Here is a 24030-nt window from a genome sequence, read left to right on the forward strand (position 1 = left end):
TAACTTTCGCTAGAAACTAGCTATTGAGGTGATTCCAATTGCACTTGAAATTAGACTTCCATAACTTTTCATCCATATATCATACATTGTCTGAATCATTGTGAGCTGTCCAGGGAAGCCCGTCAAAGTTGGATGACCTGCACTGTCAGAATTCTGATTCTGATAAGGATTTGACATTAATTGCATATATTCTTACTCTTTTAATGCTGATTTGTTTTGCATGAATTTCCTCCTTTGAATTAGGGAGGCATAAAGAATTTCAATTGTTGCAGCTTTGTTTGATTTTTTTTACATCTTCTCATTTATTTGTTGCATGATTTCTTTGACTTTCTTACATCTTCTCATTTATTTGCTACATGACTTATTTGACATTCTTTGGTGTAAGAATTTATGGTGATTCTGATATAAATTAGTGCCTCTATATATATGAGAAACAAGGTCTCAACTTTCCCTCACAGCCCTTGGATTAAAAGCAAATCAATGGCTGAGATAATTCTGCTGAGCCAACTGGACATCCGAGTAATGATTCGGTCATATATTCCTGTAGGAATAAGATATGGATTCAATTCTAAATCTTACAAAAACTAGACTCACACAGCTTTATATCCATATATGGTACGTCTTTTAATTCGATCTGAGCTGTTCAGGGGAGCCCGTCAAATTTGGACTACGAATCTTGACAGCTTTGTGATTCTTGCATGGATTAGGCTTTTAAGTGCATATCTTATTCTCTTTAATAATTCAGATTTATATGCACGAAAATATCTTCATATACACCTTGGAAATCCATCTCCAACTTGGTTTTAGAATCAAACACCCAATAAGAAACCATCAATGCCGCACGATGTCTCCTTATTCCTTGCGCAACTACGATTGCTTTCCTTCTCCAACATGGATTTATCTTTCCTAATAAGAATGAGTACGTTAGAAACAAAGAAATAGGAAAGGATGAATCCTACTCGAACAATGAATCATATCTCAACAAGGATTCTTAACACTTAGCATGATTTCATCATCAATTCACTAATAATCGATATAAGCTCTACCTAGACATTTATTCATACAAAAGAAACTAAAACATACTAAATAAGAGGTAACATAGAGTAAAAATAGGGCATAAACACATTAAGAACATCACACTTTGTGCTCATATCAAAGGGTTAGTTCGTATTACTCTCACAATAGAACTTCATAATGTGCTATATGTACTCGCTTTATCTCATCATTTGATATATGTCCCACAACTAAATACAAAAGCTAAATGCTCTGTGACATTTTCTCTCATGTGTGTGATACTTCATAATCTTCTCACCAGGGAGTTAATTGGTCAGTGATATCTGAGGGGCAGGTTGTTCCATCTGGATCAGACATACGCAGGGGAGAAACCAGGAGCATAGTCCTGGACCGAGTTAATCTCCACTTCTGATAAGCTAAGTGAAGTTTGGTTATGGCACCGTCGCTTAGGGCATCTATCTTTTAGTGTTATGAAAAAATTATGCCTACTTTGTTTATTTGTGTGGATGAGTCAACTTTACGTTGTGAAACATGTGTTTTGGGCAAGAGTCATTGAGCAACTTATTCTCCTAATATTTCTAATAAAAGCGTTATTCCTTTTGAATTAATTAATTCTGATGTTTGGGGACTTCAAAAGAACCTACTATGTAATGTATGAGGTACTATGTGTCATTTATTGATGATTGCACACGTCTTTCATGGATTGTTCTTCTTAAAATCAAGGGTGAGGTTTTTCCAGCTTTTCACGCCTTTTATACCAATGTCCAAACACATTACCATGCCAAATTAAAGTTCTTCATTCTAACAATGGGGGGGGGATATATGAACCGTGTCTTTCATGAGTTATTTTAAACACATGAGATTGTTCATCAAATAACGTGTCCTTACACACCTGAGCAGAACGGGGTATCCGAAAGGAAAAATCGTCATTTACTTGATATGACTCGTTGTCTTCTCTTTAGTGCCCACATGCCTAAATTTCTTTTAGGTGATGCTGTCATAACCTCTACCCATCTCATCAATCGTCTTCCATCTAGTGTCCTCCAGGAAAAAGTTCCATATGAGGTGCTTGCATCTCATGTCTGCTTACCTCATTTCATAATCTCTATGCTCGTGTTTTTAGTTATGTTGTGTTTGTCCATATTCCAAAAAGTCTGAGGTCAAAGTTGGATGTCCGGGCACTTAAATGTGTGTTTGTTGGTTATGGAGAACATCAGAAAAAGGCACAGGTGCTATCATCCACATACTAGGAAATACTATGTCACTATGGATGTTACTTTTTTTTAGGACATGAGTTATTTTACCTCTTCTGATACTGCTCTTCAGGGGGAGCATTCATATTTTGAAGAGTTGTATCATGAAGAGGCTAAGATAGGTTCAGTTGAGATCAATGATGCATTAGCTCCGAAGACACCACCAGATGATTATGGTATAGTTGCTCCAGAGACTCAGGTACCGAAGCTGACAACGCAACTGCCCCTCCTGCCTCCCATGCTGTTACTTTTATCCATCACCCATGTTTCCCTAGTACAGAAGATCACTCATATGAGGTTAGTCACTCTATTAGAGTTAATACTAGTGAGGCTAATAGTAGACAATATACTTTACCAAATAGGTCTACTCGAGGTCTACCATCAAAAAAGTATGAACCTACCCATCATGCCAAAGCTAAGTATCATGTGGCTAATTTTGTGTCTACCAAAAGATCGTCTGAGTCATATGAATCATTTGTAAATCAAATATCTGTTGTATCTGTACCTAACAAAGTGCATGATACATTGGGAGACCAAAAATGGAGGAAAACAGTGGAGGAACATATGGAAGCATTACAAAAGAACAATACTTGGGAGCTTGTATCTCTACCACTTGGAAAGAAGGCTGTGTGATGTCGCTGGGTGTTTACAGTGAAGCATAATTCAGATGGATCAGTAAGTCGGTACAAAACACGCCTAGTAGCGAATGGAGTCACACAAACATATGACATAGACTATTATGAGATATTTGCACATGTTGCAAAGATGAACACTATCCAGGTATTGCTTTCTTTTGCTGCTAACTTAAACTGGCCACTTAGACATTTTGATGTCAAGAATACATTTCTTCATAGAGAACTTACAGAGGAAGTGTATATGGATATTCCGCCAAGATATGTATCTAGTTCTCCAAGTAACTTCATATTCAGATTGAGAAAATCTTTGTATGGTCTTAACCAATCACCTCGTGCTTGGTTTAGAATGTTTTCACAATTCATGAGGAAGATTGGCTACAAACAGAGTAATTCGAACCACACATTGTTTTTCAAACACCAACAAGGGAATGTAACAACCCTAATTATATATGTTGATGATATGGTAGTTACTGGTAATGATACTATTGAGATGGATAGGTTACAGAAGCAGCTAGCCACATAGTTTGATATGAAAGATCTTGGTACACTCAAGTACTTCTTGGGCATTGAGGTAGCCAGGGGGAGTGAGAGTATCTATCTGTGTTAGTGGAAGTACATCCTTGATCTACTAACAGAGACATGTATGTTGGATTGTACACCTGTTGACACCCCTATCAAGCAAAATCATCGTTTAGCAGAATATTCAGATCAAGTTCTTACCGATCGAGCTCGTTATCAAAGATTAGTTGGGCGCTTGATATACTTGACTCATACCAGACCAGACGTTGCATATGCAGTAAGTGTAGCAAGCCAGTTCATGCATAATCCGAGTGAGGATCACATGAATGTTGTTGTGAGAATTTTAAGTCACTTGAAATCAGCTCCAGGAAGAGGAGTGATGTTTTCTAAACACAATAATGTTTTTGAAGTTTGTGGCTTCACATATGCAGATTTAGTGGAAGTATCACAAGCAGAAGATCGACATCATGTTACTTTACATTTTCGGGATGTAATTTGGTTACATGGAAAAGCAAGAAATAAAAGGTGGTGGCACGGTCTAGTGCGGAAGCTGAGTACAGAGGTATGGCTCATGGTCTGTGTTAGTTACTGTGGCTGAGAAACATGTTATGTGATTGAAGTGTCAAACCAAAAACTACCATGAAATTGTACTGTGACAACCAGGCAGCAATTGATATCTCACATAATTTGATACAACATGATCGCACTAAACATGTTGAGGTTGATCGTCACTTTATAAAAGAAAAGCTTGATGCCAATATTATCATTTTGTTCATACAGAAAACCAACTGGCAGATATATTAACTAAAGGTGTTTTGAAAAATGTCTTTTATGACTCGTTTGGCAAGTTGTGCATGATTGATGTGTATGCACCAACTTGAGGGAGAGTGTTAGCTCAACAACTTCTTGACTTATGGACATATTGTATTTATGTAGTTGTAGTAATTGACTTTTGTGTTACATGTTCATATTAGATAGGTCTCCTATAAATGTATGATTTGAACTTGTATGAATCACAATCATCTATTATATCTGATTCAAACACAACCCATTTCTCCATAATCCAAGCCCTCATTTGCCCTCATTTGTGTCTCACCACAAAATCCACACGTACTGAAGCAAATCTCGTGTTGGATTTGAAAACACTACATCCAATTTTCTGGGTTTTCTATGTTTGATTTGAGAACAATAAATAGAGTTTGTTGGTTTCGTGTGCTCTTCACAACTTTAACATTTGACAAATAAGTGCAATTCAAATTAATTAGTATTTTGGTTATGGATTTCAGTTTTTTTAAACCATAGGTTTTGTGTTCTTGAAATCTAGCAATACTAAGAGAGAGAAAACATTATTAATGACATGTTTACTAATGTGGAATGAAATTGAGAATAGATGAATTGGTTACGGAATAAGAGAATTTTGTCGTTACTAATACTTAAGAGAATTAGAATGAATGTGTGTCTCATCTCTTCATTAGGAATCAATTCCTACAAAAAAACCCCTAACTTGATACCCAAGGAGGGAGATTGGTATTAGAATCAATTCCTCCATCAGTTTAGGTATCAATTTTTGTTACTAAACTACTCTAATTTAATTAAGAATATTTCCGAATTATCCAACCCAAATTGAGAATATATATATATAATAGTATTGTTAAAACAGAAAAATAAATAATCACATATATTCTACGGAAATACTTAAGGTTAGTTATTCTCTTTCTCTAATAATATTCTCTATTTTTTTCTTTTATTTACATAATTTATTATCGATAAGTGAAATTTAGTTGTAATCTAATTTGTCTTATTGGGTGTTAAATGAAAAGAAAATTGGTGTAGTGATACTTGTATGTTGTTTTGATGGTAAAAATTGGTATAGCACAATAACACTATTGATAAGTATAGGAAGTAAGTGACTTCATAGATATATAAGGGAATTTCAGTAATTAAATTAATTTTAATTCTGATTCCGATGGTAAGTAAACAATATCAATCGTAATTGGTATTGTTTATGTTCTAATTCCATGGTTTAAGTAAATAGTTCAATAGAAATAAAATTTCCACATCCAAATCAATTATGTTCCAATTTCTAATGAATTTTATTTCTAATAGTTCCATTCCAAATTAGTAAAGGTGTCATAAGAGATAGAATTAAGAAGATAGAGATCTATGAAAGGAGAGAAAGAAGAAAGAGATGGGCTTTCCAGCTTTTTTGTTTTTGGTTTTAATAGCAATCTCTGAAAGTACCTACAAAGACCGGCAACATAGCAATCTAACACACTAGAGAGTCAAAGATCGAAGAAAAGAGAAGAAGATTGAGAGAAATCTGGGTGAGAGAATATAATTGAATAATTGATGATAAATAAGAAGGGGGATGAGATGTGAAATTGACAGATGCGGTGGTGGTGATGAAAGTTTGTTTATTTATTTTGGGTTTGTTTTGTGTTTCGTCGGTCTATTTCTATTGTTATACCCATGTGGATTTATGACACACCTGTCAATAGTGGAGTAACCGGTCGCATGAGACACGTAATGCGGTTACCGCACGCAAGATTTTCTCTTTTTTTCCCTGTTAATTTATCCTTTTCCTGCCGTCTCACGCATGGAGAAGATCAGCACCAAGATATCGAAAGAGCAGATCGATGAAGAAGCTTTTCTGTCTGCATTAGCATGCATATAATTGATTGATTAGCACAATAATATATGCGTAGTAATCTCTATCAGATCTGATAGTAAATTGATTGTTGTGTACGAAAATTGATTAAAAATAATATAGTGAATGTTGTGTCGTGAATTCAAAAAGAAATTGTCCATGACTGTAATATGTTACACTACCGAATACAATATTGAAACCATAACAGACCATAGCAGGAGACAAAGGGTCTCCAATCAAGTCCACCATTTGGAAGATGATTGTAAACAAAGTCGAGCTCTGTGGGTGTTGCTACTAAACCATCAACATCATCATTTGTGATTCTCGTGGAGAAACAGGTCAAGATCCAAAGAGTACAGTCGATGATGTTCCGGGTCATGACAAGTAAACAAGAGGCGACGTCTGCCCTTGGAATAGTTTGCGATGAAATCAGGATTAGAAATTAAGGACAGCCATGGCTTTGATACACACCTGAACCGGCACAAAGACTCCACTGGTAGCCTTGACAAAATGTCATGCGTGATCTCCCGTGGAAGGTAGACGAATTGGTCGCGGACTTCGATCTTCCTCCATCGTCTTTGTTTCCAAATGTTTAAGAATCGGGTTGATGAATTCGTATATGTTGTTATAAAGCCGTGTACAATTCCCACCAAAATATAATATTACATCCAAGTACACAAAGGATTCCTAATTAGGACTTGGGAACATGTCAACTCAATTCTATGCTTTATCCTTGGTAAAACACTGATTTTGGATTCTTGGAGATTTGTAAATTAATCAGAAGCAAACACTAAACCAAAGCACACTGGAGCATATCAACAAAGGGGTTCGAGTATATATCAAGTAATGAAACCGAAGCTTTGATTAAGGATTCCACCAACGCCAAAACACAATAAACATATCATATTAACATACAACTCAATTCCCTTGTAACATTTGTACTCTTATCCATTAGCATACACATTCAATGAGCTCACAACACAATGAAGAGATTGCAAAATCATACAACGTAGCAAAGAAGAATCAAGAGGGGTAAGAACTAAGGGAAAGCCCAGGACGCGATTGAACTTGGGGATCACCCAATAGAATGCTGCAAATTACCAATAATACCGCCGCTGGCAAATAAAATCCTAGGTTCCCTTTTAAGGCCACTGTAGTCTGTAACCCTTTATGGCTTTATCCCCCCTTTCTACTATATACACTATTTTTCCTCTTCTTACAGCAACATATTGTACATGACAATTGATGTCAACCTTTTGACCCAACCCAGGGGGATGATCCAATAGAAAATTAAAATTTCTCTTAGCAGGCGGCATTGGATAACTTAAAATCTAGCAATGTAACAGCCAAAACTTTCCACCCGGCAATTTGAGAGCAAGAAGATAATTGTTCTTCACAACTATCCAAATGGGTTTCCTCCGGCAGACGGGAAAGGATTTGGGGTAGCAGGTGCTGAAAATCTACCAACCTGCTGCTGATCCATGTTTAATGCACCAAATGCAGCTCCCTCGGCACCAAAACCTCCAGCTCCATGATACCTATATGTAAAACATGTATGAAAATTGAAGTAATCTTCAAATCAAACAATTGAAGTGTTTTAAACAAAAGAAGAACTGACAATACTGATGACGTAGCCCTATTTTTTCCCTAAATGTTATCCATAGTGTACAATTATGGTCGAAATACTTAAAAATGAGCCAAACAATTATAGTTACCCTGAAGGTGGCAAGCTACTTGGAATTTGTTGCCCCGCGTAGGCACCTGAGATTTTGAAACCACAATTCAGCACAACTCTAAATTTTGAAAATGAATGCTTATAATCATTATGCACCACAATGGGGTCATTAGGGTGGGTGAAGAAAAAAAAAATAGATGAAGAATGACGAGCAGATTTATATTACTTGGAGGCATTTGTGATGCATATGGTGGTGCTTGGAGAGGCAATCCAGATGAATACGAGGGCCCCCAAGCTGATGAGGGTGTCCCAAGGCTAGATGTACGCAATAGGCCAGATGGAGGCAGCATATTCGGCAGTGGTCCTTGTGACGGTGACATGGAAGGAAACTACATCAAGGCGAAATACATCACAAAAGGTTAGTACTTTGTGCAACAGACGAAAACGAGATAAACAACAGGTAAAATAAATTGTTCTGATGACTTCTTGTTATGGCAAAAACAAGGAATTAAAACTCAATCCAACCATCCAATTTATTATGTAGGACCAATTATGTAGTAATAAGTTAGCACCATACCTCGTGTTCAAGTTAACACCATGCCTCATGTGCAGTCCAATTTAATATGTGAACAGTAGACAGATGCATAAAAGAAACATATAAGAGCAAACCCACTCTGCATATTGCAGATTGACATGAAACTATGGAGGATTGGAGGTTGTGAATCCGAGACCTACGACAATCTAATTCTGGTACCATGAACTTAACATGATAATTAAACCTTAACACTAGATGTGCAACAATATTAAGTATTCCAGCCACGTTTCATTGGGCCAAACTATCTTTCTAGGCAAAATAGAAATTTTGAACTTCCTATTTTTAAATCAATTTCTTTCCCAAACTTTCCCTTTCCAACACAGCAAACTTGTTCAAAACTGATAGGCTGGCAAGCTTGCACAAAGCCATGACAGTAATATTGTTATTCTTATCTTAAGAATATATTCAACCAATGCCAGAAACTGTGGACGCAATGACTAGGATACAAATATAAAATGAACAGAAGTTACATACTGTTGAGGCTTGAACTGGAGGAGGTCCACTATTGACATCAAACGGGTTTGCTGACTTTAATGAATGCTGATAACTGTGCATGGGCTGCAAATAAACATACATTTAAATGCACTGAATATATTTAGGAATTACACATCTGATGCTGTACAATAGAGTCATTATAAGCAAGATATTGAAATTACCACTGCAGTGTTGTACGGCATAGCAAACCCCATACCATGAGGAGGACCAGTCTGCCATCCAGGAACTGGTGCAGGGAAGGATGAATAGTTCATAGCAAAAAGATCCTATAAGCAATTCAGTTTTCTGGTTCAGTATGCAGTTGCACATATATATAAGCTTATCAGACTTGAGGTCCCTACTGCTTGGACCCTAATTTAATTTTGTTGATACAGTTCCAAATTCAACTATTTCCTTAATTTTGCTAAAGTGTCCAAAACTCTTAATCCACATATTTGGTGAACATATGTGACGATCTAAATTCGAGCCATATTGAATATCTAAGTGCACGCTAAGGGCAATTTTCCTTTAGAATATTGTCAAGAAAGCCAAATATAAACAAAATTACCTCAGGAAGTGCACTTCTTCCAACTGATTTTACATTACCAGCTGAATTTTGTGGTGCAACAGTACTAGCATTGTGATTAGATCTTGAAACATCTTGTGGTGCTTGTGCAGCTGGCTGACTAGGTTGCCCCGGTGCTGAATTCCATGGCTGCGGAAAATGTATGTTACAATCAAATGATTGCAAATAGTAACAAAATGCTAAAATAAATTGACAAGGATCTCGCATAAGCTCACTTGATTGATTGAAGCTCCACCACCTGATGGTACGTATTGTTGAGAGGCAGACTGAATACCATTAGAAGGGAATAAGGAAGGTTGCTGGTGCTGCATACTAGGCCATTGCCCAGAACCAGTAACAGCAAAATTACTAGCATTGGCTGGGTATATTTGAGCCAATCCAGGGGTCGCAACTGGAGCACCAACAGGGGGAAATGTTGACAAGCTCGTAACTGGTGCAACTGCATGAGTAGCAGTGGGCAACATTGTGTGTCCTGCAGGAGTGATGACTGAATTACCACTGAATGGTGCAGTCATGTTGCCTGCAGCTGTAAAAGCCCCAGTATTATCTGCATTTCCAGGATAACTAGGGACAGGTGTTGAAACAGACAACCCTGATAGCAGAGATTCCAAAGAATTTGCACTTGCAGGAGCTTGAGATACTGTAACTTGTGGGGAAACATCAAAAGAAGCCCAATTATTGTCACTGTGTGAATTTTCTGGCTGTGAATATGATTGATGTATGGAAGTTTGCTGTGCTTGAGGAACTGCTGGAGTTGGAGAAGGTTCAATATCAGCGTCAAAATCAATTAAACTTCCAGAAGTCTCCGGTTTCACTTCAACTGGGTTCCCATTGGTGGAACCTAAGTTGCTGGAAGATGCAGTTCTCTGCAATTAAAAAAAAAGAATGACAGAGATTACTAGAAAGTACTTTCGAAAAGCTAAAAGAAAATCATATAAATATTGCAAGAAAATACAACAGAAAAGTTTGTGAAGCTATCAATATCTGAGCTGCCTGAAAAATACTATGAGCAAAGCAACTAATAAAGCTTGTGCTAGTATCTAGGCATCTAGAGATAGCTATATTTTTATGGAGAGAGAGAGAAAGAGAGAGGGCATCATACTCACTAATACAAAATAACAAACACGAGACAGTAAAAAGGAGCAAAAATTAAACTCGAGTAACTACAAATCATACACAGCAAGATATTGTTTTGTTCGTTAGGCTAATCCACTCATTAAAACTGAAATTAACTATAATACAAATCCAACGCCAGCCCTTTGGAGCCACAACCCTGTTTCTTCATGCCAATTTTTTGGCTTAGATTTGTATACTCTACTCAACTGAAAAACTAGTAACCAGGTTCCAAGTTCCAAACCAAGATGCCCCTTTGGGAGAGAAATAGCTTTACCACCAAGCAGCTCAAAAGGAACCAAGGCACAGTCAACTCAATTAAGTATGTATCACCATCGTAATTCTCTCTTTTGAAGGAGAAATAAATGATTACCCAAGGAAGGGGGATATATATAAAATAGAACAGAGAGAATCTAAAAGCATGAATACCAACTAAACATCTAGAAGTATTAAAATTTCCAGAACTTTCAAGTTCATTTGATCCAATATAGCTAATTTCAAGTTCATTTTCAAATAAATTGAACCCCAATTATGAACCAACAGTAAAAGAAAAAAAAATGAACCCAATCATATAGAGCAGCTTACAAAAAGCAGAAATATGCAGTATGCAGTATTAAAGTGGAGATTCATCACCTGTGTAAGCACGGGACCTTCGGTAGCCCTAACACTGTTGGCTTTAGGAGGTTCAATAATACGAAGAGGTATTGTCTTATCTCCCAAAATATCTCTAACTGGTCGTACCAAGGGGGGACTGGACGAATCTATATCTCTTGACTGTTCAGGAGATTTGGCATCCAGTTTAGAATCTCCATCGGATCCTCTTCGATCATCATATCGTCTACCATTTCCAAATCTATCTTCTCGGCGCCAATCATTGACAACTTCAGGGCGAGAGGGACTTCTTTTAGAATCACCATATTGACGACTCTCTAGATCATATCCAGGACTTCTTTGCTCTTCATAACTTCTACCACCAGGACTGGACCTTTCACTACGACGTTCATCATCATAGGGTGGGCTTCGAGAACCCTGATATGAATCTAGCCTTCTATTTTCATAGGAGTCCTCCTTGTCACCCTGTATGACAATAATTCAGAACTTAAACCCATAAAAACGAAAACACTTCCCTCATGGAACCATTAAGCTTGATTTAGGATTATAGGTACCAGCTATTTTGCCTTTTGTTTTGGCTCATGTAACACCTTATAATCAATATAATAGACCAGGAAAATGTAATTCACCGTACCATTTTCACCCTTGGAGGCTTGTCAAAGTTTCTTTCACCAGTATATCTTCTATCCACGTACACATGCTTGATAAAGTCTCGGAGTCTCTCAACATTACTGGTAGCAGACATTTGAATCAGAAACCCACTACTTACAAAATTCAACATTAAGCAAAAAGAGAATATATATATATATAGTGCCAACCTGCTATCAGGAAAGGAGTTCCGTTGTGGATCTAATTCTTTTTGATAAACTTCCTTTGCACGCTGTAATTGGGAAACATAGACGAGTACAATGTGGGAAAATTAGAAGATTATCAATGGACAAGACAATATCAAACAAATGTGTGGGAACTGAAAAGACGCATGCATACCTGGTTTCCCCCTTCTTGAAGGGATTTAACTTCTTGCAATGTAAATTTAGCCATTGACACTGATTTTACTCGATGTGTGAACTCCCGACTGGAAACATATTCATGCAATTAACAAACTCATACAGAGAAAAAGGAAAATACTTTGTAAGGATAATAATGCAGCAGAGCAGATGGCCAGAACTTACTGTATTCCACTGCAGTTGGTGCAAACAAATGTCCAGAAATTTGTGCAAACATACTGCGGTCCCTGCTTAGCAGAAAATAACGTGTGAGGTATAATATGTGCAAATACAATGCACTGAAAATCCCTAATTTGTGCATCCTGACCAATGTACTATTTCAGCAATTTGATGCATTTAACACCTTTTGTTCCTAAGTTGACAAGCTTATAAAGCTAAATTAAATTCAAGTAGAGACCGAATAAATATTTATTTTGGAAGTGCCACTGTCACAAATATCATTTATAAGCCTAATTGTTGCTATATGATTAAGGATATGGTGGCGCATCAAGTTAATATGTATGTACAAGTATATGCCTTAATGAACAAGAATCTATTTCCAGTGTACAAAACCATCAAATGTACAACTCGCAGACGAACCAATGCAACAAATACCGAACAAACAAGAAGAAAAATGCATTACTTACCAGACTATTGCAGTTAATGCACCTGCGATTCTCCGGAAGCTTAAGGAGGCCGCGAATAATCCGCTCATTTTTCTCATCCTCCTTCAATCGGCTCGCCATTTCGACGGCCTAACACATTTCAAGCCACACTGTCATTACCAACACTCTAACAACAAACACAAACTCAAGCTATAAACACAATCAATCGAAAGTCTAATAATAATTTAGCCACTAAAACAGTTTGCCAAATCACACAGAAACTCAATAGCCTATCAACTCTAGCTTAATAGCCTATCAACTCTAGCTTAATTAATCTCAGATTATAAGTTTTAAATCGATTATGATTCATAATTTGAACTAAATCAAACACAGCGAGCCAAAAATCATCAACAAATCCAAGCTAATCAATTCAAGTTCTAAAAAAAACACAAGCTGAAGAACGAGCACAGAAAACGAAGCATCTTCAAACGGATCTGGAAAATCACACTCGCCGGAGCACACCAAAACGGAAAAAGAATCAACGAGAAATTGACGCGACTGACCTCAATTCACGGCCGCTGACGACGAAGAAGAAGCTCCGGTGGAGTTTTGGAGTAGTCCTATAGAAAACGACGTCGTTTAGAGGAGATATAATTGGGCAGCATAGAGTAACAGATCGACGGAGAGCTCTGAGAGTTTGGAAGAAGAAGAAGAAGAAGAAGAAGAAGAGAGAGAATGAAAGGGAGAGTTGAAAGGGATATTGTGCAGTGTTCTCGGACACAGGGGCGTTACGCTGGGGTGTCCTGTCCCAATGGGCGTGCTAATTTGTTGTTTCCCCTATATTGACGGTGGAGGTCCACCTCTGGTCATACAAGGCGACTAGAATCATTAAGGACCTTAATCGCCGTTTTTATTTGCGATTTTTTCACTAATTTGTTGAGATTTAAATTTACAGTATTTTTGTTTGGATTTGGTTCCTCGTACTATTTTCTTTGTTTAATTTTGGACCCTTGTGCAGTTGGGGTTGAATTTTCTGAGATTAAATCTGTCTTAACTTTGGACATTTTGTTTCTCAAAAAAAAAAACTTTGGATATTTTGATGGGGTTATTTGATGATGTAGAAGACAAGACTAGGAAATGCGGCTAGAAGGAAATATTGGTGTTGTTACTTATTAGTTCTACGCACGCACACTCCCTGACTTTGAATTTGGTTTGTATTAGTCATATCACATAGAACTGATAGAAGAGATAATCAGCAAACTTGAAATTTCAATTTCAATTTGAGATCATCGTAGGAGGTGTGGATATAAAGACCCACTACGTATTGGCATTTAAGCAGAACGATTAAGAATCTTTCTTTTGACTGCTAATATTAAGTAATAGTTTTACAATCAAGAGTCTTCTGTTAATATATTCTCTCACTTACAAAAGATAAGTGAAAGCACAATCAATCATGACTAGGGAGAATTCAGAAATGTATTATCCTGCCCCTACAAGGAAAGTTAATCCTTTTAAGTTCATATATAGAAATTTCCAGTTTCAACCTTTTGGATCAGGGCATGTTGGTCGAGTCTAAACGACTAAACTTGGGCTTTTTAGTCTGTGACCTTTCATTTGTTCGAGTTATACGTACATGAAAGTCTAAACCGAGACTATAGAACGGCGCTAGCTCGATCTGTCTCCAATTTTGGCAGATAGAGATATGAAAACTGGTGGCTTTTTGCACAGACGGCGAGCGAACGAGCTGTCATTGGCTGCGGAGGTCGCCGGAAATTGATGACGGGGTATGAACTCCTGGCATGAAAAACGCGCGGGAAAAAAAAGCGAAGGTGGAGGACCCTGAGGTTGGTGATGATTGATAAACTTAAGATCGATGCAACTGTTAATGAAAATGAAGTTGGCGACGAAGCAAAGGTACGTACGTGTACCTTTAGCTTTGATCTAGCTGTAGATTAAGTGTCTGTGTTTTCTAGGGTTTTATTCGTTTCTTTTATTTGGAGTCTGGTACAATTCCTACAGTGGCTGCAAACATGGATCAGTGTCCGTTACTGTCAAGGATATATATACTCTTGTATATATAAGATGACGGTGGAGGGGTGACAATAGACAGCATAGGATATTCACATTCACTGTGATGTGTGTGAAGTTTATATAGTTTAAAACCGACAGAATAAGTTGTGATTTAAAAAGCACATGGAATTTGGTAATGTCAAAGGGGTTTATATATTGATATTAGTTGTCTCGAATATGCTTTTCTAGTTTTGCAATTTCATTTTGCTTGGGTTTATTTTTTGATGAGGAATGAAAGCCTAGATAATCTTGTTGCTGTTGCCATCATCGATCTAAATGTATAACTGGATTGATTAGAGTCTTGATGACTACTGAAGTACTGATTATAATCTTGTTATGAAATACGCTGTATGTGATGCGGATAGTTGTATATACAACTAAGCTCGATTTTATTGCTGTGATTAGGATTGATTATTACTGATATGAACTTGAAATGAGACTAAATGATTTTGAAAACCACCCGTAGGTATCATTTTCTTCTTTTTTTTGTCCGCAGCCAAATGAGTACTGTCATCTAGTATATGTCCATTAGATGTGGCAAAACATTTGATGGAAGCCACTTGTTGAATGAAACTTTTGCTTGTTAGAAAGTAATTCAGCTCTTAAAAGTTATGCTCGAGCAAGATTAACAGCTGGTACGTACGGTTAACATATATCACAGTTTGGCTATTATATATGAGTAGATCAGCTGATATTGGAAGTCCAACTGTACTAACTGTAACTAGCTTTCTCTAAGACTTGTTGGTTCGTTTGATGAGAAACTTGTACTGTTTAGGATTTGGAGGTAAAAGACTATTCCCATTGCGCCGGCCCGAAAAGATAAAAAAGACCATCATAAACAATTATGAGAAATCAAGTATGCAGTAGCAGCTGGGCTGAGACTCGATTTAAAACCTGTGCTTTGATTAAACCTTATAGTACTCCCTTCCAAGCCATGTGAACTTAGTTAGATGCTTTTGCATAGTTGCCATTATTGTTTTCCCTCTAAATAATTCCTCTGCAATACTCGACCTGGCTTCTTTGAATCGGTACGTACGGTAGAGTCAGATCTGACTTCCGTAGTTCCATTTATTTGCCAGGTACAGAATCCTCTTGTCTATTGCTTAGACCGTTGCTAATAATTTCTTATCTTGCTTAAAGTCAGATGAGTCGTTTTAAATGGTTAATTCCATTCTTGGTTCAGTTAAGTCAGTTTTAATAAGTTTTCTATTTAACTGATGGAAGAGGTAATGTCGTAATGAAAAGGAAAAGAATATCAAACTGGGGAGAAAAAGGCCAACACTTGGGTTGCATGATTATTTTGCTGTTTCTGCCAGCGCCTTTTTTGTGAGATTGAGTGCATATATTTATCTTGCTACATGCATCGCACATTTGCACAAAGCACATATTTGACATTTATACATAACCAATGAGCCATTGAGCACAGCATTCGTTGTTCTATTTTTCAGTGATGTCGATTGTTAGTGTTGAAACCTAACCTACTAAATGCATGATGTTCAATATACGTACTACTGCGGAGTATCGAGTATTGAAACTCTAGGAGATTTAACTCATTCGGTTAATTCACTTGTACGTATCGCTGCCATTTTCGAACCTTCAATGCTTGCTTGAGCACTGCACAACATTTGGAGCATTTTAGCCATACAATCATATCGAAACTATAACTATGTGTATATATATATATATGCATCTTCTGTCATATCATTTGCAGTGCTCCACTGCTCCATCACTCCATGTCCAAAAGTGCACTATAGTTGGCCACCCTACAAATTTACAAACCAACCCCCCTGAGTGGTGCTTGCTTCTTCTCATATGATTATAATGAGAAAACATCACTTCATATTTGTCTGGGTTATACATATAATTATTCATATGAATCCACATGAGATTTGCCACCCAATAAATTTGATTGTCATGTGTCCCACACGTGCTTAACATGACTCCAATATGTACACCAAAAACCTCTTCTCTGGTTTGCTATTAAGAACCATCTCACATGGAACAACCTGTGTAGAGAATAGAGCCATTCATTTTGTTTGCAAAGTTATTCTATCGTATAATTATTAAGATACATTAGTGAGCTCATGGGCGCCAATAATGGGAGACCTCCTGTCCCATTTTCATCTTTCATTTTGAAGGCCAAGACAAAACTGTCAACAATTCTAGCTCTCTGTGGTGGTTTCTGAGCTATTATAGCATCATCACTAGCTCTCTAATCTATTCGTATTAGGTGAGTGATCATGCACTACTTTACTCCACTATATGCTAAATGACCTGAAATGTATTGAGTGACTTCATCGAAGTGAAAAGAATACAGTTCATGTTTATGCTGCGAAGTTATAAGCTTCATAGAATGCTCAGTAAAGTTTCACTTTTTCGTGAAAATATTCATGGAAACAAGAAAAAAAGATCGATCATGTTGAGTGCAAGATGATACATTGTCCCATAAGTTGTTCAGATGCTCACCAAATGTTGCTGCTTTTCTTTCCTTCCTTTATTTGTTACACCTAAAACGTTTCTCATGTTCATTGTTCTTGAATTAAACAAGCCAAAGATGCTTATCCAAACTTATCCAGATGTAAGCATATTCTTTTAAGTTGATCTAACTTGGAAGTACCTAGCAGTCCTCACATGTCATAAAGCATGGTGCTTCTAGTTCTTACTCCTCTCCACTGGTCACTGTGAGCTTTCCTTTTCCTTCCTTTCACTTCTCAATCATATGAAACAGGGTTTCTGATCGAAAAGCTTAGTTACAGATTTCTTTCTTTAGCTGAACGGTCGCATGAACTTCTATCTCATTTAGGCTTTAATAGAATTGGTTGTGGGTTTTATATATCTTTTGGAGTTCACATTCACATGACAAAATCTAGTTGGGGTGTGTTCTTGTTTTGAGAAGTGTTTACAATAAGGAGTGCTTTTCTGGGTTCCTGGATCTCCTTCTAATATTTATTGACCATCTCAGTTATTCTAAGCATATATTATCGAGTCGTGTTCCCTTTTCTCCTTCATAGGCTCTATCGGGTTCTGTTCAGCTTTTGGCTTCCCCTATGAAAACTTGACCTTTTGCTCTCCTCACTACAACCCCCACCCTAGTAAAGCATATATTAATGTTCACAGTGGTTTCTCTGGGATTTTTTACATCACTCTGACCGAGTTGGAAGGACAGATCAGGGTGTGTGGATTGCTTAAATAAGCTGTTAAGTTCTTGTCTCACTTCAGATTTGTTTGTTTGGTTGAAATGGGGAAGATTAGTTTAGGGAGGTTGCTAGACTCTCTTTGTCTTTCTTCTGGTTCAAGTTCTTGTTTCTGCATGAACTACTCTGATGAAAACCAAGATGAGTTTGAGAAGAGTCCATTGATTCCTGGTGAAAAGGATCAGTTTATGAGACTCAAGGATGTTGTTGCAGGAAAACAAACTCTGGCATTTCAACTCAAACCCAAGGTGAATATCCCTTTCATCATTTTTCTCTTTCAAGTACATAAAGATATGTTTGACAAGACAGAAATCTAATTTGGTGAATGATATGCAGATGGTGATGTTAAGGGTCTCCATGCACTGCAATGGATGTGCCAGGAAAGTCGAAAAACATATTTCAAAGATGGAAGGTATGTGAAAATCTCTCAAGTCTCAACACATGCAGGATTTTCGTTACACATAGAAACCGAAACACCGCTGATGTTCTTAATGGTTGCATCTGTTCTTATTTTCTCTAGCCTCTCACATTCTTGCTTATATTGCATCTTACTTCATCAAATCAGGGGTGACTTCTTACAAAGTAGACCTGGAAAGCAAGATGGTGGTTGTGATCGGAGATGTTCTGCCTTATGAAGTGGTGCAGAGTGTGTCGAAGGTCAAAAATGCCGAGATTTGGAACTCGCCGTGATGATCATTATCTTGAATACATGTTTTGCTCTCTATCTGAAAGCGCTGCTGCTTGCTGCTCAAAGTGCCAATCCTCAAAGAAATCAAGGATTTTCAAAAATTCTGGTTTGTTTCCCTTTACTATTATGCAGAGGGGGAAAAGAATGACTCCATATAAGTATATATCTTTTGTCAGTCACATCTTCGTTGTAAGAATGTTAGCTCTTATGTATCATAAATTCCAGAGGATCTGAAGGCCCATATCTCATCATCACTCAATGTCGTACTAGCCATTCTTACATGTCCGGAAGTCGTCCGGAAGTCGTGCACGCCTTGTGAGGGTGTTAAGCCTCTTTTGGCCACAAAATTAGTGATACTTGTATCATATTTAGAAGTGGATAATATCAAATAACGCAAATAAATATAACTAATTTTGGTTTCACATACGGAGATATATCATTCTCACCCAAATGCCCGAATAAAAGTCAAGAAAAAAAAAGTCATATCAAGAATTTTATGATGAAAATTCTTCTTCAATACTAAATTATTGAAGTTTTGAATCATATTAAGATTTTTTTTAAAAAAAAAATAGACGTTAAAAACACAATAAAATAACACACGAAACTATAATAGACTAGATGCACACTTCAAGCGTTATTTGATTATGAGGAATCTGAGAGCTATTGACCTCGCTTGTCAGTTGCACAAATCCTTCTTAAGGCTGTCATTAGGCGTAAAAATATATTACTTTCACAAAACTCATTAAAGATTGGTCATTTGGCATAATAACATCCGCAGAAGTCACGATCACACCACATTGTTTCCTTCTTGGACTAAACCCATAGCATTCATAATAGTCATGACCATATTAAACTAGTCTCAAATCACAATCAAATAGTTAATTAATTGAAATATATTAAGTAACTAACAAATAAGATCACTCTTAAGTCTTAACGAACTTAACCAACTTTCCACGATTTTACCGCCATTGCCACTTGAGTTTTCCACGGTGAGATAATTTCAAGACAGGGGTAAACATATCTTTTAACATATGATCTGATCATATTCAATGCTTATCCGAGCTTTTTAAAGAAGGTTCAACAAGTAATCGGAGAGTGTCATACTATGAATCAAAGGAAACGTCTGGAAACGTGTCGGAGATAGCCGAATACGAGTCACAAGTGATTGAAAACGCTATGAATGTGTTGAAAAAGATAATTATACTCCTCCTAGTTCTAACCGCGAGCACTTGTTTCCCACGGAGAGATAATTTCAAGGTAGGAGTAAAATTGTCTTTTCACCATATAGTCCGATCATATTCAATGCTTATCTGAGATTTTTAAAGCAGTTCCAACAAGTAACAGAGATTTTCATACCGTAAACAAAGAGAAACGCTCGGAAACGTTGAAAAAGACAGTTATACCCCTTTTTAGTTCTAACCGCGAGTGCCGTAAAAAACAACGCGCTGTTGATATAAAAGACCGAACTTCATCTTCATCTTCATACAATTTCAAAAACACAATGACGAAATATCTCCTCGTCTTCTTCGCCCTCATCCTCCTCGTTTCTCTCTCCTCCCAAACCGCCGACCCGAAAACCCCAAACCCGACCCGGACCCCATCGCTGGCCCACATCGAGCTGACCCGCTACGGCTTCCCCATCGGGCTCCTCCCTTCCGCGGTCAAGAACTACACCGTCAACCCCGTCTCCGGCGACTTCGTCGTCGACTTCGGCGACGCGTGCAAGATCACGCTCCCGCCGGACAACTACCTCGCCACGTATTCCAAGAAAGTCACCGGCAAAATCAACCACGGCCGGATCGCCGAGATCAACGGCATCAGCGTAAGGGCGTTCTACCAGTGGTGGTCGATCACCGGAATCAGGTCCAGCGGCGAGAATCTGGTGTTCGAGGTCGGCATGGTCTCGGCGAAGTACCCGTCCAAGAACTTCAATGACAGTCCGGCCTGCGAGGGCCGCCGCCGCCACTCCTCTTCTTAGCAGGTTCGAATTTGTAACTGTTTAGGGTTTAAATTAGGGTTTCGGATTGGATTATAGTGATTGAAGTTTCAGTTTGTACTGTTAGTTCTTTTGAGTTCTTAGAATGATAGTGATGTATACTGAATTGTGAGATTGTTAATCAAATTGAGCTGTTTTGTTAGTTTCTTTGAACTAAAGCAATCGAATTTAGGCATTGGCTATGAATATAAGAATATTATATTCATGAGATTTCAGAATCTGGATGGTGATTATTAGTATGGTGATTTTCGTGGCAATGCCTTTGTTTAATCGGCTAAGATGCTAATCTATAAGAATGTTAGACATTTTGCGAGGAGTGTAGTAGTCTATGGTGTTTGTTGTGGAATCTAGTGAGTGGTTGGTCTGGTATCGAATTATGGTGAATTTTTGAAACCTTTAAGCAGTCAAATTGTGTGGTTCTCATTTATGAATTCTATGTTGTGATTAGTGTCAGCATAGAATTTGAGCACTTCTGATAGTAAATTGTGTTGTGCTTAGCGTAGTGCAGAGTTATCTGTTGGAATAAATGGGTATCGAGTCACTGCCACTCAATCAGTGTGATTGGAAATCTTTAGTGTAATTGCCTAGGTGAATGTCGACTTTCTGGATAAGCATGGCTGTCATGGCCTTATGGCAGCATTGGACACAGATATCTGCCTCAATCTTGTTTTAAAATGTAAAACAATAGTCTACCTGATAAGGCCGGTCATATGGAGGTGACAGTTTAATTTGTTCAGTCATTAAGGTTTGAAGGGTGGTTAGCATATACACATAGCTATTGTTTAAAGATTCCAGTTGGTAGGAGCTGAATGCTACCTGAGACTTTGCATGTTGCATATTGTTATATGCTAGACATGGAAGTCAGATTCATATGATTTGTGAAAACTGAACATAACTGATTGTTTTTTGTTTCCTAGTCAACCAAGAACTTATGAGAGAACTTTCATAATATAACCTGAGTTGAAAGAGAATTGTTACCACAGCTAAAATCTACTTGCTAGAGAACATCTAGTGGATAGATATGATATATTATGCATCACGCATTGAATTTTCTTTGCTTTGCCTTAAAGCTATCTTCTTTAAACTGTGGAGACATTGACAAATCCTTTTTATTCCCGTCTTTTATTCATCAAGCAGTTCAACCCCAAGTATCAATCACATCCTTAGATTCTGAACTTTGTGTGGTGATAACCATGTGTCTTGAATTTATCAACTAGATTGATGCCAACTTTGTTTTGATTTTCCCACATTTGCAGGGTTCTTCTACTTGGCTCCGCCCTCCATAAATTAGACTATGTACGATGTCCAGTTGTCAAATACGAGGCTAGTGCTACTTAAGCAAAGGTGGATTTCAAGCATTCATATGATCTCAGAACTGTACGAGGGCAGTAACGGCATCCTAGCCGCTCTATCTTATATGTATATATTTCACTACTTTTAGTGTTGTAACCATTTGATGGTAAGATGGTAATTAGTTGTTCACAATGAAACCATTTGAGATATCAATTTCATGCATTATTGCCTTTATTGATCTTACAGTATTAAGATCTTGTTCGTGCTCAAATTTGTGGTATCTGTTGCGTCTGGTTGTAAATCTGTACTCTGAGGCAATCGTGATAATAAATTCAATCACTGTGATCTTCACACTCCGGGGTACACTGAAAGTGATTACCCAACTGCCAAGGTAATGCAGCTGGGGAAACTTCGTGCCACTTTTATTAGGGTTTGGTGGGGAGGGAAGCTGCATCAATTAGCTTTTGCTTTTGGCGTGATTACATACACAGTTCATCATTTTAGGCTGTTGTCCTTGCCTGACACCATGTTTAGCAGTTACTTCTTTCACTGTTTTGATATGTTATCCACCACCTGCGGCCATTGTTGCAGAAGCCCCCAATATAGAAGTTCTTTCGTCGAGGGTGCTTTGGGGGTTTCCATATGCCAAGTTATGACTTTTGGTCTACTCTAGGTGTGTGTGACCAGATCAATAATATGATTCAGTCCTTTCTTCAAATAATGTTCCTCTGCTTATGGTCCATGGGTAGCTAGCTAGCTAGCTCTTGTTTTTGGAGGTCTATTGTCCATGAATGAATGGTGGCGTGGTGTTGGGGACCTTATCTTTCTTTGCCATATGCAACGCAATCAGCTCTGTCACTGTAAGAAATTGGCAATGGAGATTATGACCTAATCAAGACTTTTCTTCCACAGCAGCAAATTGGACAGCATCCAATTTTTTCTTTTCTTTTTAAGGTTAACGGGGGCTTTTCATATAACATTAAATTAAGAGTCCGAAGATTGTTAATAACTAGATTTCCTCACAACTAAAACGACACTTTTAACGAACGATTTAAGTACGCGTTTTCAACATTTCTTTATATCGTTGTACTTTTCTCACCCGATATCCTAATCAAAGACCCCGAAAGTCTCCACGCTCGATCCTTGATCGGCAGTGAAGTGGGGTAGATGACATGAACAGAAGTAGAGAGACACAGAGATATGGAACCTCATCACATCCCCCATTACATTTCCCTTCAATTCGCCATATTTGTCGCAACCAACCCTAAATTCTCCATACACAGACTTGTCACCTCTACACCACCACCCCCCATCACTCAACGACTAGACTCCAAGGGCAATGCACGCTGTGCATTTGTTTTGTACACTTGTAAAAAGCACAAGATACTATAACGTCTCTGCACCAGTCATAAAAAGGGCTCATACCATGTGTTGACGTGTACCCTCTATTTTCACTACCTCTAAGATTCTTCCGACACGTGTTACTCTGGCTTGATTGAGCTCAATTAGTCATGCCTTTGATTCTCACTCGAGTCTCCGGCCAATTTAAAACTACGAATACGATTCCCCGTCAACGGCCCTAAACGTGTCGACCTAGTCCTTAATATGATCCAACGGTTCAATTTCTCATCAAGACTTTACAGTTGGTTCAATTTCTGTATTGAAACTATTGGAGAAATATTCAAATGTTTCGGATCATCACGCAACATTGTAAAGAGAATAAATCCATGAAATACTCTCTGTGTTATTGTCGGAGATTGTAAAACCTCTTTTCATCTCCGTGATGAATATCGATTCTCACGTATTTTCAAGCTTGATTAGGACACTAGTACGTATTAAACGTGATGACGGAAATTGATTAAAAAAAAGAGTCGGGGAAATTAAATAGCTAAACAATCCACCTTTGATTTCTGTTACACGCGCCCGCGAAACCGCGTGTGGCCGCCACAGACGAATCACATCGCGGGGTCAGTGCTCTTTGTACTTTTTTTTACTGCGCGCGGCAGAGACCCCCAACTGCTTTTCCCAACTGGACGCGCTCCCCCCACGCGCCTCACCCGCGCTCTCCCCCACCC

The 24030-nt window shown here is 37.9% G+C and overlaps 3 protein-coding genes across 4 annotated transcripts; 2 read left to right on the top strand and 1 right to left on the bottom strand.

Annotated features, from left to right (window-relative positions):
• Window positions 1–6953: 6953 nt before the first annotated feature.
• Window positions 6954–13442, bottom strand: LOC126786837 (probable ADP-ribosylation factor GTPase-activating protein AGD14). Its single transcript, XM_050512826.1, has 14 exons — window positions 13278–13442; window positions 12757–12864; window positions 12296–12357; window positions 12111–12198; window positions 11942–12003; window positions 11758–11854; window positions 11145–11588; window positions 9614–10264; window positions 9381–9527; window positions 8995–9099; window positions 8813–8896; window positions 7970–8132; window positions 7784–7829; window positions 6954–7606 (listed from the first exon to the last, which is right to left on the bottom strand). The coding sequence occupies exons 2-14, from the start codon at window positions 12853–12855 to the stop codon at window positions 7468–7470; spliced, it is 2187 nt and encodes a 728-aa protein (XP_050368783.1). The 5' UTR covers window positions 12856–12864; window positions 13278–13442; the 3' UTR covers window positions 6954–7467.
• Window positions 13443–17366: 3924 nt separating this feature from the next.
• Window positions 17367–18900, top strand: LOC126793800 (protein SODIUM POTASSIUM ROOT DEFECTIVE 2-like). Of its 2 annotated transcripts, none has more exons than XM_050520427.1 (3): window positions 17367–18226; window positions 18315–18390; window positions 18544–18900. In XM_050520427.1, the coding sequence occupies exons 1-3, from the start codon at window positions 18023–18025 to the stop codon at window positions 18666–18668; spliced, it is 405 nt and encodes a 134-aa protein (XP_050376384.1). In that variant the 5' UTR covers window positions 17367–18022; the 3' UTR covers window positions 18669–18900. The 2 variants fall into 2 exon arrangements, with proteins under 2 accessions (XP_050376384.1, XP_050376392.1); XM_050520435.1 differs by having other exon boundaries at window positions 18531–18678.
• A 1260-nt stretch (window positions 18901–20160) lies between these two features.
• Window positions 20161–22203, top strand: LOC126789554 (uncharacterized). Its single transcript, XM_050515749.1, has 2 exons — window positions 20161–20647; window positions 21919–22203. The coding sequence occupies exon 1, from the start codon at window positions 20168–20170 to the stop codon at window positions 20642–20644; it is 477 nt and encodes a 158-aa protein (XP_050371706.1). The 5' UTR covers window positions 20161–20167; the 3' UTR covers window positions 20645–20647; window positions 21919–22203.
• The last annotated feature ends 1827 nt before the right edge of the window (window positions 22204–24030 follow it).

The sequence above is a fragment of the Argentina anserina genome, chromosome 1 (genome assembly GCF_933775445.1).
Source record: "Argentina anserina chromosome 1, drPotAnse1.1, whole genome shotgun sequence".
In the NCBI taxonomy this organism is placed as follows: Eukaryota; Viridiplantae; Streptophyta; class Magnoliopsida; order Rosales; family Rosaceae; genus Argentina; species Argentina anserina.